Consider the following 20,804-nt stretch of genomic DNA (forward strand, 5'->3'; position numbering starts at 1 on the left):
ATAAAGTGCTTCAAACAGTCTTATCGTAATGACTTCAAATCGTAAATGACTTGTCAGAAAAATTATCTTAAATATTGTAAGCAATCAGAAGATTTGTAATTAATAAGCATTAATTAAATAATCCGACTATATTTTGAAAGTCCGAAACCGAAACTAACGGTAAGTCGAACTTCCGATATGTCGAAGTTTTTCGTCAGTCCTATCAGATTCGAGTTATCGCGAATTCACTGTATAAAAGAAAAAAGTCTATCAGAAACACTGCATTAAAATGCTCTGCTGTCATAAAAATTTTGACAAAAAGAATAGTTAATAAGCAAGAGCAGAAGAGAAACAGAAAAAAGATCTTAATTCTGTAAGAATTCTGATAAAAAGAACAGTTAATAAAGAAAAAGAGAAGCAGAAAAAAATTCACAGATTTCTATTTAATCAGTAATCTATATTACCCTGCAGAAAAAAAGGGACATTAAAAGAATAAAAGTATCAGAAACACTTGGTTAAAATGCTGCACTGCAATAAAAACAGAAAAAAACAAAAGAAAATACATTCTCAATAAATGTTGAGAAAATGAGGAAACTAACTTGGTTAAATATGATTAAAAATTTAAAAAAAAAAAAATTAACTTAAAATAAATTTTAAAAAATAAAATGCTCATAGCTGCAGGTCAAGTTTTTTTCTTTATCAATGCAGAAAATTTATTAATGAATATTACAGAAAACAATAGAAGAGAATATATTACGAAAAATCTTATTAGTTTTGGCAACTCTATTAATAATAATTTTATACTAAATAGTGCACACGCCATCCTAAATACTGAACATAATATTTCATTTTAAACACATATGTGTACCTTACAAAAATGAATGCACTACGAAATTGATTAAATAAAAAAGTCAATTAAAAATTAACTTAAATAAAAAAATTAACTTAAAATAAATTTTAAAAAATAAAATGCTCATAGCTGCAGGTCAAGTTTTTTTCTTTATCAATGCAGAAAATTTATTAATGAATATTACAGAAAACAATAGAAGAGAATATATTACGAAAAATCTTATTAGTTTTGGCAACTCTATTAATAATAATTTTATACTAAATAGTGCACACGCCATCCTAAATACTGAACATAATATTTCATTTTAAACACATATGTGTACCTTACAAAAATGAATGCACTACGAAATTGATTAAATAAAAAAGTCAATGACAAGATTAATAATAATAATAAAAAAATAAAGAAAGAGAAGAGAGAGAGAAAATGCCTATATCCACAGTGTAACTTTTTTCAAATAATATAAGACTGAAAATGTAATTATGAATGTTGCAGAAAATAAATTTATTTAAACCAAATCTTCGCCAAAACTCTGTAAATTTATGCTAAATTGTGGCAAAAATAGATTAGGTCGTTTTGGTAGAAATTATGTACAATGAAACAAATGATATTATTAAAAATGTTATTACAAATACTATTTGAAAAATGATTTTGCTTCAGGTTTGCACCCCTAAAATCTTCCCAGGTACAATTTCACTGTTTTTTTTTCATAAAAAAAATAAAGATTTTTTTTTAAAAAAAGAATGCAAGCCATTATTATTACTTAAGGTGATTTCTGAAAATTTTAAGACAATCTGCACATAAAACTTAATAAGACATTAAGATTCAATAAAATTTAACAATGTGTAGTTAATAATATTGATAAAATACTTACATGATGATTATTGTTTGGCATTAAAATAACTGTTTCTGCAGCTGAGGGTGATGTTTCATGGTCATCATCATGGTGTTTATTCAGATCATTTTCCTGTTTAAACTTCAAAGGCTTATTGAAAATGGGTGATCTTAGGAAATAAATTAAATAATTAACAGTTATTTTAAGAAAAATGAACTATTAAAATTTCTTATTGAAACAGTTTTGGTTCTAAAATGATACTATTAAAAAAACAACTAATATACAATATCTGTTTAATTTTTTTTTAAAAATGTCACACAAAATCATGAGATTTTGAAATTAATATCACCGATAACAAATTATTTTGAAGAGAAGGATTCTTTTTAAAAAAAGAGAAAAAAAAGGAATTCTAAAGAAATATTATTTGCAAATAGATTATTTCAAACATAAATAAGACATCAATGTTTCTTACTTTTTAAGGAAATAGCACATAATTAAACTGTGTAACTCCCTAGATCTAGATATAATAGTCACTAGCATTATTTATTTCTTTTTTTTTCCTTTAAAAAAAGTCACAATTTTTTTAAAATAAATTAATTTTAATAGAACCCAAGGCTGCATAAAAAGACGCAATTTGAATTCTGATCACAACATTAACTTACATGCATTCATTCTGTCAACTAAATTAAAACAAGAAATGTTGCAAAAAATAATCTTCTATAAAAGAATTTTTTAGGAAAAAAAGTTGAAAAAGCAATGGTTTTGGGAAATACAGAAAGAGGCTTGTCAATTCAAAGGAAAGGTCAAAAGAGTAAGCCTATTCATACTTTCTTGCCAGATTTAACAATAAAAAAATACTTGATTTATAAATTTTAGTCCCATATTTCCTGTTGACATGATAGATAAAATAGTTTATTTTTTAAGGGAATATGAGAACAATATTAATTAACAAAAATGTAATTAATCACTGTCAAATGACAACACATGTGACGACAAAATGATGCATCTGATGTCACTAACAATGAAAAGATGGTTAATTACAATTGTGCAATAATTACAGCAGTTATTTATTATGCAATAAATTAAAATTAAAGAATCACTAAAATCTAATTTTTCTTATTTCTTACAGCAGCAACATAAAAGTGCTATTGAAGCAAGATAAAATAATTTCACAGGAAAAAAAAATAGATGGGGAGAAAAACAGTGGAAGAACAACTTTAGGGCAATAATATAGAATACCAATTACATAGAAAATTCTTATTTAACCATAAATAAATATATTTTAAATAACATATACATACATAAGCTATAAGCATTTTAAAGAAAATAGTTACAAAATTAATAAAAGATTACTGTAGAAATATTTTCATTCAATTCCATAAACTTTAATTGCAATGGTTTAGTCCTAGTAGGACTAAACTATTAACTACTCACTCTTCATTATCTTTATCACCAACAATGTTATCAGTTTATAAACAAAAATTTATCAGTTTATAAATAAAATTATTTTTAATTTTATATATCACATAAGAATATCTAATCATGGTATAGGATAAGATAGGCTGCTTTATACTGTATTTTCTTAAATAAATAATCAAATAAAAATAGGTGACTGTTGACAACTTTTTAAATTATAAACTAAGTCAATATTAGTTTCCCAGTTTGTTTGAATAGTGAAGTGAGTCAAGAAGATTATTGTTTGTACTTGAAAATTGGTTTGTACTGGTTAATGCACTATTTATTTAAATATAGATATTTTCTAATTTTAAGCAATTTTCTAACATATTAAAAAATAATAAATTTTTTTAGTAGCAATACACTGGTGAACAAAATACAATTAGTTTAAAATTACGAAATCTTTAAGGAAAAAAATAACTTATAGTATATGTAGCCTATACGTAGAAAGCGTCTAATTAATACCCTTTTACTGCAATTGAAAAATTCTAAACTTTCACCCTTGGAAATAGGAAGTTATCAGTTCAATATATATTGCTTTATTCACAGTGCTTTAGAAATATTTATGTAATTACTGTACTTCCCCCTATTTAATGTTCAAGAGGACACAAATTTGGTTTTAAAGAATAAAAAATCCATGTTAATGTGCAGATATATGCTACAAGCACAAAATGGTACAAAAAGATAAATTTTATATTAGCCCAAAATTATACCAGAAAATTGCGTTTTAATTATCATAACTAATTGCATCAAAAATCTCTGTTTTTAAAATAGCTGTTATGTGAAAACATAAAAAATTTTATGTTATTCATTTAACAAACACTTATTAAGAAATTACAAAACATAAGCATTATTTCATATCATAAATATTAAAAATCACTTTAAGAATATTGATCAAAAAAATATATTAAGTAGAGGTGCTTCCTAACAATTTGAAAATTAAAAATTGTGAATAGTAGTACTACACTTTTAACAGAATACAACTTTCAACAAATTTAGTCTTAATAACCAATGAACTCTCGATTCATGAAGCTACAATGTAAAAAAACAACATATAATGTGATATATTTGAAAAAAAAACCTAAAACATAAGATAATTTGAAAAAGCAAGTTACAATAACTTAGTGGTTAAGGCACAGAACTGTCATTACGATGAGATGAGGTTTAATTCCCAGGGTAAATCTTGAAGCTCAGCCAGCTTCATATCTATTGGTACAAACTGTTCTAGGAAGTAAAGTGGGCCTAAGCGCAGTTGATCAAATAACCACAATGATGCTGTTGGTCACAAAATTGTGGAGCCTTAGCCTTTTGGCCCACAGTAGGCTGTTACGGAAATGCTTTACTTTACTTGAAATAGCAACTAAAGTTTACTAGATTTTTAAAAATAGGTATTAAAAATGGATAACAGCTTTGAATGAAAATAAAGATATACAATACAGTAGAAATGGACAGTACCTGTTTTTATCGTGACTTAATAGATTTAAGTTTCCATAACCTGAACTATTTCTTCTCATTGGCATACTTTTATCATTCATGTGTCGATGTCTATTCATTAAAATCTGCAAAATATACTCTTTTTCATCTGGCTCTATTTGATCAGTGACAACTAAATTTTCTACAACTCTTTGAGCTACACTAAAAAAATCTTTTTCGTCCAAATCTAGGAGCACTGACCCTAAAAATTTTAACAAAAATTGGTTATTATTTCATATTGGTTTAACAATAGATCATCCAAAAGATAGTTTGTTTCTACAAGTCTTAGAATGCCTAATATTACAATATTCCAGAAATGAATCTATCTTTTAATCACATGTATTTTAAATAAGCTAATTCACATAACAAATTTGGTTTAAACCAAGAATGGCAAAATTTTATAATAGTTGAATGAATTAAGGTTATTAATTATTAGAATTAGATTATTAGAATTAGCTCATATGTAATTTAAAAAAGCTAATTTACATGGGTTATAAAACTAATATGGTTCAACCAAGGTTGACAAGGTCTTTGGAAGCAATAATAAAAATTATGGTTTTCAAACCCAGTTCAAAATTGTATTTAACTGTTTAAAACTATATTTTTAAAGTTTCATTTGACAATAATACTTAAGGACAGAGAAATTAGGAATAAACTTTTTTGTGAAATTGGCAAAATATTATTTAATTAATGTTAAGTATGAATCCATGTATTTAAAATATGTTTATTTAATAAAGACAACTGAATTATAAATAGTTTTACTTTGTCACAATTATAACTGTTTAAAAACTTGACATTGTAGCATAGACTTTTGTAAAAATTCTCAACAGTCAAGGGAGAAAAAAAACTATAACTGATATAAAAATATTAAAAAATTATTAATTAAACCATAATTTTTATTTAGAGATCTCATCTATAAATAAACATCAGCCGTTTTAAATAAACAAAACCATTATGAAATTGAACTGTTTGAATATATGGAAAAGTATTTATATAATCTAATGAAGTTTAAACTGAAACTGAAATAATATTTAAAATTAAACATCTATAGCAAATGTTCTTAATTATTAATTATTTATATTTAAGAATAGAATAATTTATATGCAAGCTTCTAAAGACATAATGATTACATTCAAAGTTGAAAGTTTTAATTATTTACAAAATTATTAAGTTTGAATAAACAGGTTTTATTCAATTATAGAGATTCAAATAAATTATTTAGATCACTGATAAAGTCTATCAAATCTGAACAAGAAAAAAAATTACTGTTAATCTTAAGTTGAAATTTAAGGATACAGTACAAAATAAGTAACGGTAAAGGTAAATTTTGCAGCAGTTGCTTTTCCTAAGCTACCTGAACTCTGATTTTACAACTGAAATGAACTTAAGTTTGGGTGAACTGTAAAGTGAGGCTTATTATCTTGTGACATTATTCTTGCCTGGGTGCAATATTTTGAACTAATGAAAGACATGAATCAGAAGCAAAATTGATTTGTGAATTAAAATGAATAGATTCATTTCACTGATTAAATACTAAACACTATAATAAATCAGTGAATTAAAATGAATTGCAAATTCAAAAGAATTCATTTTAGCCAATTGATTAAAATGAAAAATGATAAAAAACAGTTATTAAAACTAAAGATTTTATTTTAACTCTTAGATTACTATCAATTGAATCTAAAAATATACGCTAAGTTTAAAATCAAATTAAATACATATTTTTGTAAAAAAATACATTCATTTATAATAATTTTCTACGTTTTATTAGTTCTTGCCACGAAATTGCATAATTTTTTTAATTTCTACAAATTGCTACTATGAAATCAATTTTAATGAAATATTTTCATTATTTTTTTAACTTATCCAAAATATTTGTTTTATTAATCAGAGAATCAGGAAGATAATTAATCAGAGATCAAGATTATTTATCAGAGAATATTGAAATTGCATAACTTTTTTTCATTTCTACAAATTGCTACTCTAAAATCACTTTTAATGAAATATTTTCATCATTTTTTAAGCTTATCCAATATATTTATTTCATTAACCAAATAGTTTCAAATTTTATAAGAAAGAAATAACTAAAAAGTATAGCACCTTGTTCTAAACACTGGCGTAGTTTCAGCATGCTGTGAAACTTCAATGGTGGTACTTTAGGTTTACCCCATCTATTGGGACCAAATTCAACATCTTCCTCATACTTAATCCAACGAGCTGTTTCCCTCCATTCTGTTACTAAATCAGTAACTTGTAATTCATGTAGTTCCACAAAATTCTAAAAAAAAATTATATCAAGAAAATATGAAGGCACTGTTTGTAAAAAAAAAAAAAAAAAAAAAAAAAATCAAATTATATTTATAATTAGATTTATAATTATTTATAAAAGACGATTACGAGATACAAATAAAACAATGTTTAAAACTCACAAATAGTAAACTCTTTTATTAAAACCCATACGCGTTTTGGTGCGTCACATTGGTATACTTTCTTCAGTAAGAGAAATGGCAGGAATGATAAATGAGTTAAGGTAATTCAACAAAATTTACATCATACTAAAGAAATAAATATATAGCTAAATTAAACAAAATTGTCAGTAAGTGTTAAAAAATTTAAACATAAATGCTTTACAAATATTTGAAAAAAATTGTACAGTGACAAGATTATTAACAATAGATTTCATTTTTGATTATGCGAAAAGTCTCCCGGATATCTAGGTCAATGCATGATGGACATTAATAAATGATATGAGGTGAAGAAAAACTGAGTCTATAACCTTCTAACCAGCAATGTTTTGTGACAGATAGGAACTACACCAAAACGTGTATAGTTTTCGAACATAAAATTTTACAATTTAACTATGATTTTAAGGTTTATCATTTAATTATGATTTTTAAACATAGTTTTAATAAAATTTTAAATAAAAGACAATTTTTAAAAAAGTGAAGGAAAAGCTTCTGACAACATAACTAAATAGCCACTAGTATTGTAATAAATCTAGTATAGCAATAGAATTAACATGGAACTAATTTCGAGATTTACATTAACATCAATATATTCAATTCTGTAACAAATGCAAAATAGCTGAAGCAGAAAATACTAGCCATCTCTAGGGGAAAAAAATGAGCATACCTCATGGGGATCATGATCAAACACTTTCTTAAATGGTATAGTCTTATATGCTCCATCCTCTTTAGTGGAATTTAATAGAGAAGCCACAGATGCCTTATCTTGGATTAAATGCCTTCGAATACCCTTTGGATCTTCAAAACGATGACCTTTAAAATATTGCTAAATTAGGGATTTTCTTTAAAAAAATTTATTATAAAAAATTATAAAATAAAATCAAGCATTTAGAAGAAGAAATTGGTAAAATTTGCAGCAAACAGAATTTTCGTATAAGTCCTTACTAGCCATATCATCAATATCAGCAGTCTGAAGAGTTTCTGCTTCTTCTGGCTCCAACACAGTAGTATAGTTTTTGACATCGATATTAAAGCCATGGTGTTTTCTCCTAACTGAATGTCTTCTGTAAGATCTGCCATAAGGAAGAAATCTATTTAAAATATATGCTTATAAATTCATTTTAAAAAATTCTTAATTTGAGATTCTGCACATGAAATAAAGAAAAGAGAATATATATTCTCATTTGTTATTTATACAACAGTTTTAGTTTTGCTTCTGATGATCTATGTAGAACTTCTTCATTTTCGAAACACATATTAATTTATCTGGGAAAGTAATATCAGCTCTATTTAAAAATAAATTACCTGGCATAGGTCAAAAGTAACAGTCGCCACCTGCCTGCTAAATATAACAAATGAAGATACAAAAACTATCTGCCAGTCACCACTATTTTTGTCAAAAATGCTCCCCATGTGCATTTGATTATACTTTTCTATTATTATTTGATTTATTATGAATATTTTATAATAGTCCAAAAATTACCTAATTAATTTTACTCTAATTAATTAATTTTACTCTAATTAATTTGACTCTCCTGACAGAATTTTGTGTGAGGAACAGGTAAACATAAAAGGAGAACATCTCTGGTACATGCCCTCTAACAAGCTCACACTTAATGTTTCAAGATGCTCTACAGCACTGGAGATAATACTTTTTTGTATTGAACTATGAAACTTATTATGCTTAATAGAGCAAATATAAGGATATAATTATAAAACAAGTTTTATTATTTTCCAATAATAAGATTTAAGCATAAAGATCATTTTAAATATTATATCCTAAATTAAAATCATTAACAGTTATTTACTATAGCTTAAGAATAACACATTAATTATAAATATTTGTTTAGTAGTTTATAAAGAGTTTTACCTGTGCTTACTTGGCTTCGAATTTTCATTGATCTCTTTTTGTAAATCATTTTTTGATTCTTCACCTGCAAGAAAGAAATAGCAATTAATAATTCAATTCTTAAAAGTCACTTTTATTGTTCCAACCATTGTACATAATGCTAGATTTTGAAAGGAACTTGGAAATTATGTTAGACTTATTTATATTTAGGCTCTTTGTTTTCAATTTTAAATAAATTCTTTTTATCACATTTAAATTTATTCTATTGCATTTTCTAACAATCATAATTTTTCCGAATTTACTCTGAATGATTAAGAATTAATATTTAAGCAAATAATAAAAACAAAATTTTTCAAAAAAATTGAAAATTTTATATGAAAGTAAAAAATTATATTACATAATTTTGTTTTTAATTTCCAAATTTTGATTTTTTATCCTATTTGGTTTTATTTTAAGGAATCCTTTTTAAAAGACCTTCAGAATTTTGGAAGATTTCTTTCAACTCAGTCTAGTGTTAAATATGTTAAAGTATAAAATAATAAAAATTACTCTAAAGCTCATTTTCATTTTTAGAGTTAAAGCAATTAAGAGTTTTTTTTGAGAGAGAGAGAGAGAGAGAGAGAGAGAGAGAGAGAGAGAGAGAGAGAGAGAGAGAGAGAGAGAGAGAGAGAGAGAGAGAGAGAACATGGAAAAAGATAAAGATTTTCTGAAGGAAAAGAAAAAAATATTAAAAAAAGTTTTTTAAAAATATTTACAAATTGATAAATAAAACAAAGGAAAAGATATTTCGTCATCAGCTCACACAATTATATCTGCAAAAAAGTGCTTTCTAATATTATTTTAATACAACCAAAGCAAAATATATCAATAGATTAGTGTGAGGAGCATCAAAAAATAGAAACAAAAATAGAACTTAATAAGCAAAAAAATGAAAAATAAAACACAAAATGCAAAATAAAACAATCAAGAATAAAAGCTTAAAAAAAATTTGAATAAAACTCAAAATGCAAGAGCAAGCAAGAACAAGTATAAAGCAAGTAGCGAATTCAAATGTACTTACAATTACAATCATTTTTCAGTAATGATTTAAAATGTTTTCATAACAAGTTTGCCAGATTACAAAATATTAGAATACAAGTGTAAATAGAGGATGAAGGGATCATCTTATGGCACGTTCTTACTGAAGTACAGGACTGCATTTTATGCGTTAGTTACCTTGGATTGGCCCCCATCTGGATATGCGCAAGGTAAGAATATTATACTAGATAATTCAATGTGTAAAATTAATAAGGTTGAATTTTAATAATAAAATTTTAATATTAACAAGGTTGTTTTAAGAAATCATTAACATTTAATTAAAAAAATGTATTTGAAAAAATTCTTTGTTAAATATTGGAAGATTTTTCAGAAGATGCTTTAATTAAAAATTTCTTCGTTAACTAAATTTATATTTTTACCATATGCAAATCCAATTCGAGCAAATCCATGGCAAGAATTTAGTGTAATAATAAATTAAAATTGGTAATTAATTCACTTCAAATTTAAAATGTTTATTTGAAATTACAACCCTTACTAAAATACATATAATTGACTGACATTTAAAAAAAAAAACATCCTTGCAAAAATTAGTTTACATCAAAAAAATCATACTTTCACATATAATCAAAATAGTTTGGCTCACAAATATGGTTTTCACATTATATGTTTATGAAGTTTAAATAAGCGCTCCACATTAAAAACTAAGTTCTAAAATAAATAAAAGTAATTTCAAATATGATTACCAAGCATGAACTTCACTTTTGGCTTTGAAAGGTCAAAAGTACAAGAAGAATCCTTCAACACTTTAGTAGCATCACCAGCATCAACAGCGGTTTCTTGGACAGTCCCTCCTTTATCTTCTTTGGGGGAAGTTGAAGAATCTTTTGATAGGCTGGAAGGGAAGATGGTTTTGTCTTCACTCACAGAAGCTGTGTAACAAAAGAGAAATTCTAACGCTTTTGCGAATTAAAAATATACTCTGTCACATGAAATGCTTTTTTTTTTTTCCATCAGGTACTGGTAGTTATTAGTCTGATATTGTAATGGAGGATTTATGTTTAAGGCTTACGTTCAAGTGTTAAATATCTAAAGTGCAAGAAGCATAGAAAAGGATTAAAGAGTTTTAAGGCTTTTTTTTTTTTTACCAGATTTTTAAGAAATGGGACAGCATTAACCGTTACATTTTAAACAAACACATTGCTGTAAAATAATTTGCAATATAAAAAGTGAGGATTCATCCTGTTTTACTCTATATCAGAAATTAGATATTGGAAATTAAAAAAATAATAAATTATTTGCTCTGAAAAATTTTGTTTGTGCTTGAAAAATTTTCTTTTGTCTGAAACTACAAATTGAATTATAACTTTTTCTTATTAAATTTGTAGCATAAAAAATGACTCTTTCACTTAGTTTTACTCTATAAAAAAGCATGAAACTGAAAATTTGTAAAAAACTATAAATAAATTGCACCATTTATTGAATTGTTTTCTGAAAAAGAAATTTTGTTCCCCTTACACTTCAATTAAATAATAATTTTTATTAAATTTGAAAAATAAAAAGTTATTTTGATTCACTTAGCTATGCTATACAACAAAAGTAGAAAATTGAAAATTTGGAAAGAAAATAATTATGAATTATTTATTGAATCATTTGCACCATTTATTGAATAGTTTTTAGAAAGTTAATTATCCTTTTTTTCTAGGTTGAGTTTCCTTTTACTTATTTTTTTTTATAAATAATGCATATCAAGGTAATTTTACATAAAAAATTATTTACCTGCATTAGTTAGTAAATTGTAATTTGAGGTTAATTGTAAGTTTGTTATAATGAATTTAAAGAAAATATAACAGCAGAGCTTTTCATACTTAAACATTAGAATAAATTAGATTAATATAGTACTGAATATATATAATATTGCATACTATATATGGAATAGCACTAAATGCACAGTCAAAACCATAAGAATTAGATTATATGCAAGAATTTAAAAGCACAAGAGCCTTAATCTACTGCAATATGCCAAACTTAAACAATGTAATATACTCAAAACAACCAAATTAAAAATTGCTATCACATATTCATTAACCTTACTTAGTTTATTGTGTAAATGCAATTTTCTCTAAAATTTGCAGGTTTTTATTATTTATTTTTTTAAAAAAAAAACTTGTTAATTTTAGTTTACATACGAATAAATGCCTCAGAAATAAAAAATTTTATTAGTGTTGTTTTTAGCACATAATCAGTTATAATGAGTCCACGATTTTTCAAATTTAATCATACATTTATGAATGTGAATTCTTCTTAAGTATGCATAAAAAGTATAAATCAATTTTTTGAAAGAGTTGCATTAAGAAGACTCTTTAAAAATGACTGTAAAATAAGTTTATGATTTCATTCAAAAGGCTGCAAATTTGCAAAGAGAAAAATGATGAACTATATTGATAGTATTTTATAATATTAAACAATCCGAAGTTGAAATACACTCAAAATGCATGTCAGTTTAAATGTCTAATGTAAAAGTTGAAACATAGTTCTAAATTAAAGCTTTTTTTCACTAAACAAAAGTGCTAAATTATTATACAATTTTTTGGAATAAAATATTCATTTGGTTATAGAATAACAAACAACAAATAAAAGCTCTACTGAGTATAAAAAATTATTGAAATAAAAATTTGGGAAATTTTTATCAGTGCAAAATAATATTTTAACTATATTAATAAGAAGAAGCAAAAAGTTTAGTTTTGTATGAAATATCATAAATTCAAGCTAATGTGACAAATTATCTTTTCAGATCAATAATATGATCACCTTTAAATCAAATATTTGCACTAGAAATTCAGTGAATATTACTCAATTTTTGCTAGCCATTATTAAGCAAACAATAGTGCAAAAAATACACCAGAAAATTTTTTTTTTTTTTTAAAATAGTGCAGATAATAAAGATTTAAGGTGTTTTTTAATTGGTACAACTGCTAAACCAAATATCAATTTTTATTGCGCTTCATTCATAGCACTACATTTTTAATATCTACTTATTCTATTTGGCAGGAAAAAATATTTGAGATAAGAAATTATGCAAATTATCAGAATGAAAGAAAGCGATTTTTAAAATTCATTTCTGTACTAAAAAACACCTTGCTACCCAAATCTCAAAATAAGTAAGCATGTTCCTCATTTACAAGTAATTGTTTAGTACGTATTGCAAGTAATTTTCAGCATGTATTATAAGTAATTGTAAGATCAAGTATGTTTGTAATGGTCTAAAATCTGCAAAATTTTTATTTTATTTTATCTCCAATAAATGCGAGAACATACAACTATTTTTTTGACATTTCTTTCTTAAAGAAAAAAAATCATAAGTGATATTTTACTGTAATTTAAAGCATAGTATCAATTTTCACTTACATTATGTATATTTTTTTCAAACGTATTCTTTATAAATATATTTACAAGATTGCAAACAATATAAAATAAATTACAGCATTTTTAAGCAAAAATAAAAAACTTTTTTAAGATAAATTTATTCTTTTTAGCTTGAATAAATTTACTCAGACTAATTTATCATTTACTTTATTAAAAAAAATCAGGTTTAATACCTAGTAGTTTAAAACGTGAACATTCTTGAAATACTACATTAATTCCTTCAAAAATAATCAATGATTATCTCCATGTCTTGCAAAAATAAACCTATAACTTTCTTTATAATTGACATTTTCTATTTTAGATCTCGAAGTAATTAACTAAAGTACTGATCTAAGCACATGACACTTGATAAGGTAAAGGTTTATTACATACAGCACATATTCATACGAAACTTACTTTTAAATTCTATCAACAGGGATTAGTCTAAAAAATTGTGGACAGAGCATATTTTACTTTAAAATGAAAAACTGTTGAATTTATTTAATATTTGAAATTTCAAAATGATTTTACTACAAAATGATTAAAAACTTTTTTCTGTTATTACAAACTAATTTATATATTTTTTCACATACTCTCAAGTCATTTAACAGATTTCAGCATTTCTTGTTTTGAATATAAGTTTATGACTCCTGATGAGTATACTTTTTTAAAAGTTATTTTTGGCATGGATTATAAAATATTTAGGATGGTTATTACAGAGCACCTTATATACACAATTTTTCATATTTTTTTAAAGCCAAATAAATAATTTTTTACAGTAAAGTTAAACTTTTTCTTATATCTAAATTAAATTGATATAAATATATATTTTGTTTATTAAAAAAATAATCTTCATATAAATCATGATTACTCCACTCAAATTGTTTTAAAATTGAATGACACTGGAACTCTAGAAATATTAAACAAAAATCATGATCCTATATTATAATACATTCATAAAACAAATCAAACATTGTAAATTATCATCATACAAGGGCAGTGATCAAAATGAACCATTACTCACTTTAAATCAATGGGGCCACTTAATAGGCCACGAAGTACAGATTTCAGTGGAGGTTTGTGTGACTTATTGTTATTTTCTGATTCAGATGGAGGTGCGAGGACATGCTCTAATGATGAGGAACTTCCGACATAAAACTGAACTTTGTCATTATGATTATTTTCTTTGGATGAATTCACCTAAGAAAAAATGGAATTCTCTAGTTAGAATTAAAAAAATAAGTTCCCTCAGTTTAACATATAAATTTTTTCAGGATTCATGATTTCTAAAATGCATTCAACTAAGTTATGGGCTATTCATTTGCAACATTTTGTTTCCAAAATTACTAAAAGTCTAAGACTGAACTTTTGACAGCTGACAGAAACCTTTATACAATCTCACACCATATAATGAATCCGGGATATAGTGAACATTCGGTTTTAGTGGCCCCATGTAAACTATTGTTATTTCAGAAGCTCATAGTGAACTGCTAAAAAATTGTCAGTTTGCTTACAGTGAGCATATTTTTTTTATGGGTACTTAACATTTTGTTAAAGTTTTTAGTTTAAGACATACATTCAAAAGTATACAATTCTAAAAATATAGTCAGTCAGTGTCATTATAAATAAGTGTTTGTCAATGAATGCGAGCGATTCCAAAAACAGACACATAGAAGAGCGAATCGGTTGAACATAAATGCTAACTTTAATTGCAGCATTTTTTTTTAAACTGATGGGAAAATAAGATAAACATCTAAAAAAATTCTAAAAACTAGCAAAATTTGAAAAAATAGACAACTACTTCTTTGTATGGAGAATATTTTGTATGTCATTTGATATTCTGATTAAAAATTTCATTATAAGAAGTATTTCACTGCAATGCAACTATTGTTACTATTATTGAGACATATTCAGCCAGTTAATAATTGATAAAGCAAATTATGTGTTATTGCAGTCACTATTTCTAACAATACTAGTGCAATATGCTAAAAAATATTTTTTCATAGATTTTGGATGTAATGAATCACTGTTTATACTGAACTTATTGCTGGGACCACTATTGCGGGATTTGACAGAAGCAGAATACTGAAAAGAAATGCATGACAGTAGGTGGAGACATTAACTTGAAACATATTAAATTGGTCTGTAATTCACATATTTTCAAGAATAATTAGATCAGAAGAGGAAACTAAAAGCCAAACCTATTAAAACAAAAGTTCGAATATAATACCAATAGGTAAGGTTTTAAAACCTTTGCTTCTCCAACTTTGTATTACAAATTGAATCAATACCAGTTAGTTGTGTATTGTTTTCTTAAAAAGCTGATTTTCATTACTACACTATAATTTCCATTTTTGAATTTAAGTACCACAGCATAATTTGTTTTTGTCTAATTTGTGAACTACTTGTAATTGCATACAATTTATATTCATACAATTTATAAATTTCACATCAAGATTAGAATTCAGAATTGTACATCAAAACTAGTTCAGTTAATAATTATGCACCATGATTCACATTAATGATTCACATAATTATTAACTGATTTCTGAATCATGATGAATCATAATTATGAATCATGATTTATTGAGAGAAAAAAAAACATTGAATATATTTTATCTTAATGATATCTTTTTGGGCGTTATTCGCACCAAAAGGTATTCAAACGCCGTTTAGTAGCAAGATTCAAGGAAAATTTTTCTAACAAGGACACTTTATGTAAACTTATTATAAACAAGTGGTGAGAAATTATATACTTTTTCCAAAGCAAAAAATAAAAACAAAACATTTTAATCCATGAAATACAAAGCATACTTGGTTTGCTTGAAGAGAATTATCTGTCACCCCATCAAGCAAGACAGCAGCGTCCTGTGCCTTTTCTTTTTCTTTGGACAACTCCAATGCTTGTTCCTCTGGGACTTTCGACATATGAGATGCAGATTCATCAATACTTTTCCTGCTATATGATTTTTTATGCTTATGGTGATATAGTTTTCGAAGTGGCTGATGGTATTGAAAACTCTCTCTTCTGTGCACTGCATTAAAACATTACATACAGTTATGAAGGGATACAGTCAATAGAATTAAATTTACTAATTACAGGGCGTGTAGCCAAATTAATCAACAAAAAATAAGCACCTTTTAAGCACTTTTCAAGCACTAAAAAAATATTTTTAAGCGCTTTAAAAAATATCATAATTAAGCTGGGTTGGAAAGTTTTTGACAACCAATGGTTTTATCTTGTTTTAACTGTCATGTCAAAAAAAAAAAAAAAACTTTCGGCATTGTTTTTGACAATTGTCAGAAATTATGAAATTCTGAATCGTGTAAAACGAATGACGTTTTCATACTCTACGGACTGACTATATGCCGAAATAGATTGGGATTGAATTAATTATGAAAACGTTGAATAGAACAATGTGAACTGTGTCTTTTTGCATAATTCGAAGCGAAACTCAACATAGTAAAGAAAAAATCTCATTTTGAAAAAGGGAAAATCAAACACTTTTTAAAAACATCCAATGAAAAAAGCACATTTAAGGGTTTTTAAAAAACTAAAATCGAAAATAAGCATCTTTAAACACTTTTTAAAAACGCTACACACCCTGAATTAAATAGTAACTAGGCGTTGAAATTATCATTTTTTTAAAAAAAAGTTTGAGCAGTGTTCATTTGTTGATAACGACTGAAGATTCTGTTAGCATGCAGCGGATATTGACATTACTAAAAACGGTTAGGATAACACATTTCTTTTAATATGAATGACTTGACTAAACATGTTTCTATAATTTCCACAAGATAACAATTTAATACATAGAAACACATTGCATTCGACATGGAAATTGTGGTGTTTTACAGCAAAAATTTTAACTTTAAGGAGGACGACACAGTAGAAATTTGTGAAAGAGTTTTTAATGGATTATGCAATGATTGTGATTAATTTAACTACTAAAAAACAGACATACTAAAAAATGAAAGAGTACTAATGGATAAGTAAAAAGTAAAGACAGACATAAACTTAGTTTCAAGTTATGTTGCTAAAAAAGGGTATTCAATATGAAAACATTTTTTTAATAAAATCTTAATAACTAAGAAATTTCTTATTTAACAAAACACATTTTAAAAGCACTTTAAATGTAGTAGAATTTTTTTTAAATCTCACTCACAGTTATAATCGTTTTCATCAAAACGAACCCTTCCTTCAATTTCTCCATCACTACTGAGATTAGCAATAGAACACTGTTCTGCAGGAGGATGAAAAATGTCTTCCATTTCTTCATCCAGATCCTCATCTCGCCAATGTTTCCTTTCATTTGAGTTTGACTGCAAAAAAACATTATTTGAGGATTGTACGAAACATTATAGTTTTTGCATTTAAATTAAGTGAATATATGATTGTGTAAGCTACCCTTTTAGTTTAAATTACTTCAATGGCATAATCAGTAGTCGGAAATAGTGTCTTATAAGCGGAACAACTACTACTGTTGCTAGTTTTTTCCTTAGTTTGTAGTGTAGTAAACTACTCTTTCATAGAAATAAATAAAGTGATGTGTGGTACAAAAAAGTAGTTTGTAGCAACTTTTGGCAACTAATTTTAATGCTAGTTTAGTAAAGAAACAAGGAAAGTTCAAGAGCAACTTAATCTTTTGAACCTGACTGGTACAAATCTTCGCTGGTCCATCAAATGACATAATGTGAATGTCACAGTGACTGAGCGTTAATAAGAATAATGTACTACTAATATTTAAATTAGCCAATGGGAATGATAGTTAAAATATCGCTATTGCAACACCTTCAAATGCTAATGTACACTCAGTTATTTTCATGGAAGGGAACATATTTTCTCTGCATTTCTTAGAGGAAATATAAAATCAGTGCACACTTAATAAAATTGCAAATGTATCATAATTTCCTGACATTTCTAACTAATTTTTAATTTCTTAGCTTATTTAAAGCGATATAATAAAATACTGTTTGCAGATAAATAAAAAATGATGGAGAAAATGCAATTAACAGTAAAACTGAGCAATTGCAAAGAACTTCAGACAGAAAAGTAGGTGAAAACTATTTATGCAAATCATTTATATTTTTCAACCCATTCTTGGATTTAAATCAAAGAACAAACTGTTAAAATATACATTAAAAAATACAAATGTATTTTAAATTTCTTCTTTTATATCATTCATTGATGTGAATGACAAAAAAATAATTGTACCTAAGAATAATGTAACGAAATATAATTTTTATACATTTAACTAAAACAAGATTTACAAGATGTGACTAAATTAAGAATACTTTTTTAAAAATAAATAATAAAAGAAAAAATAGATAAATTTATTAGTATATTAATAAAAAACCTTAATATTTATTTTAACAATGATATACACATATGAAATTTCTCCTTTTCCCTTTATTAATGCAAAGGACAATAAGAATTTTATAAAAATAAAATAAAATATGAATTATAAATTTTTATATATTACAAAGAACACTTGAACCAAACAAGAAAAAAAACTAAATTGAGAAACAAACAAAAAAACTAGTCTTGTAAAAAAAAGTTCAAAATTTGAATTTTATATTGATATACCAAAATTAAATTTTTACTTTCTCTTCTATAAATGCAAAGAACAATAAGAATGTCATTAAATTAAACAATATATGAATTATAAATATGAATAAGAAATATGATATATGAATAAGATGGAATTATAATATGAAATATGAATAAGAATGTCATTAAATAAAACAAAATATGAATTATTTCTTCATTAAAAAATGAAGAAATACTAACTCAAGTAACTATAATTATAAATTTATAGTTACTTGAGTTAGTCAGGAAAAATTTGAGCAAAAGAGTTCTTAAAAAAATAACAAACTAACATGAAAAGGAAACTCTAAAATTTAAGAATGTTATATTAATTAAATAAAATATGAATTATGAAATATTTGATAAATACAAAAATCATTTTTTAAAAAATGAAAAACTAGTATCAATGGAAACTTTAGTATTTATTTTAACAATAAGTGAAATTTTTCCTTTCCCTTTCATTAATGCAAAGAACAATACGTACGTTATAAAAACTAAACAAACTATGAATGATAAATTTTTTATATAATTTTAAGAGCTCTTGCATTAATAGTTATGAAATAGACAAAATCACAAACTGTTTTTATTCTGTAAAAGAAGAAAAAGAAAGTAATAAATTTGATTGAATGAATAACTAACACAGTCAGTCAAAATTAAAATTTTATTTAATAACATAATTGACAAAAGTAGAATTAAATTTTCTATTCTATAACAAACTCACCCTGTTATAATTATAATTTGCTACTGAATATCGTTTATCATCATTCGAATTTCTTCTTTCCATCATGAGCTTTTAACTAGAGTAAAAAATTTAAATAAGAAGTTAATGATTTATAATGAAGAATTTCAGCACACAAAACATGTAAGCAAATAAATGAAAATTGCAAAAAAAAAATATCTTATGAAATTAGGCAATAGTGTACAGAGGAGAACAATTTCTGAAAAAAGGAGTATAATAATATTATCTCTGGTATATAATGTTCTATATACATTATACAATATTATAATAATGTATAACATTATTATAATAATGTATAATAATGTTATCTTTGGAGGGAGTAGAAAACTTCTTATTAAATTAAAAGGAAAAAAAACGGTGGAACTTTATTATTTTTACGAAAATAATTATATTTTATAAAGTAATATATTATAAAACTATTGTATTTTTACACATTTCATTATTATACATAACATTATTTTATGTGTTATTACATTTGTATAAAGATTATATTTAATATTTGAACAAATGTATTCATAAGATTTAAATCCATATTTTAAATTAATTTTAAGTAGATATATATATACGAAAATCATTCTTTTGCAAAAATTAATTATTTCCAACAAAGCATTCTTAAATGTAAAAAATATTTACATTTTATGACCTAAAACATAATTAAATTGGTTTGGAAATCATACTTTATTTTCCATGAAATTTATGTGATAAAAAAAATTTTTTTTAAAGAAAATAATACTAATTATCTACATTCAGATTTAAGTTTTAGTATAGCTGCCGTCCGGATTGTGCAGTGGTCGGAGAGCTGACCTCACATCAGAAAAGTCCTGGGTTCAAATCCCGGATAAGGCATGGGTGTTCTTTTATCTGTACTATCTGTCCTTACTGTGGGAATAATGTTAGCCCACCTAATATGATGCCCCTGAAAGAGTGACCAACAAATCTACCCTATTGATACCTGAATGACGAGAGTCAATCGGGTGGGTATTGGACGGAGAAAAAAAGTTTTAGTTTTAGTGGTCGTTTCGATGCCCTCTTTGAACTTCTCTCTGCACTACACTGAAATCGATCAATAATGATAGAACAAATAAGTCTGGTAGTCTGGTTGAATAAAATTCAATTTACTAGAAACGTTTGTAGA

The 20,804-nt window shown here is 25.3% G+C and overlaps 1 protein-coding gene across 5 annotated transcripts in view; it reads right to left on the reverse strand.

Moving 5' to 3' along the window:
• Window positions 1–20,804, reverse strand: part of LOC107447835 (band 3 anion transport protein) — a 108,577-nt gene that overhangs the window by 32,955 nt on the left and 54,818 nt on the right. For all 5 annotated transcript variants that reach the window (XM_043041229.3, XM_087168227.1, XM_087168229.1 and 2 more), the window contains 11 exons: window positions 19,652–19,727; window positions 17,510–17,666; window positions 16,158–16,378; window positions 14,368–14,543; window positions 10,685–10,833; window positions 8,925–8,988; window positions 8,000–8,127; window positions 7,722–7,867; window positions 6,690–6,867; window positions 4,572–4,791; window positions 1,701–1,830 (listed from right to left, as the gene is read on the reverse strand). In XM_043041229.3, coding sequence (XP_042897163.1) covers window positions 1,701–1,830; window positions 4,572–4,791; window positions 6,690–6,867; window positions 7,722–7,867; window positions 8,000–8,127; window positions 8,925–8,988; window positions 10,685–10,833; window positions 14,368–14,543; window positions 16,158–16,378; window positions 17,510–17,666; window positions 19,652–19,717 — 1,635 coding nt within the window. In that variant the 5' untranslated portion in view covers window positions 19,718–19,727. The remainder of the gene's footprint in view (window positions 1–1,700; window positions 1,831–4,571; window positions 4,792–6,689; window positions 6,868–7,721; window positions 7,868–7,999; window positions 8,128–8,924; window positions 8,989–10,684; window positions 10,834–14,367; window positions 14,544–16,157; window positions 16,379–17,509; window positions 17,667–19,651; window positions 19,728–20,804) is intronic.

Source organism: Parasteatoda tepidariorum, chromosome 7 (assembly GCF_982258835.1).
Source record: "Parasteatoda tepidariorum strain Cologne lab strain chromosome 7, Ptep-v5.0, whole genome shotgun sequence".
NCBI classification, from domain to species: Eukaryota; Metazoa; Arthropoda; class Arachnida; order Araneae; family Theridiidae; genus Parasteatoda; species Parasteatoda tepidariorum.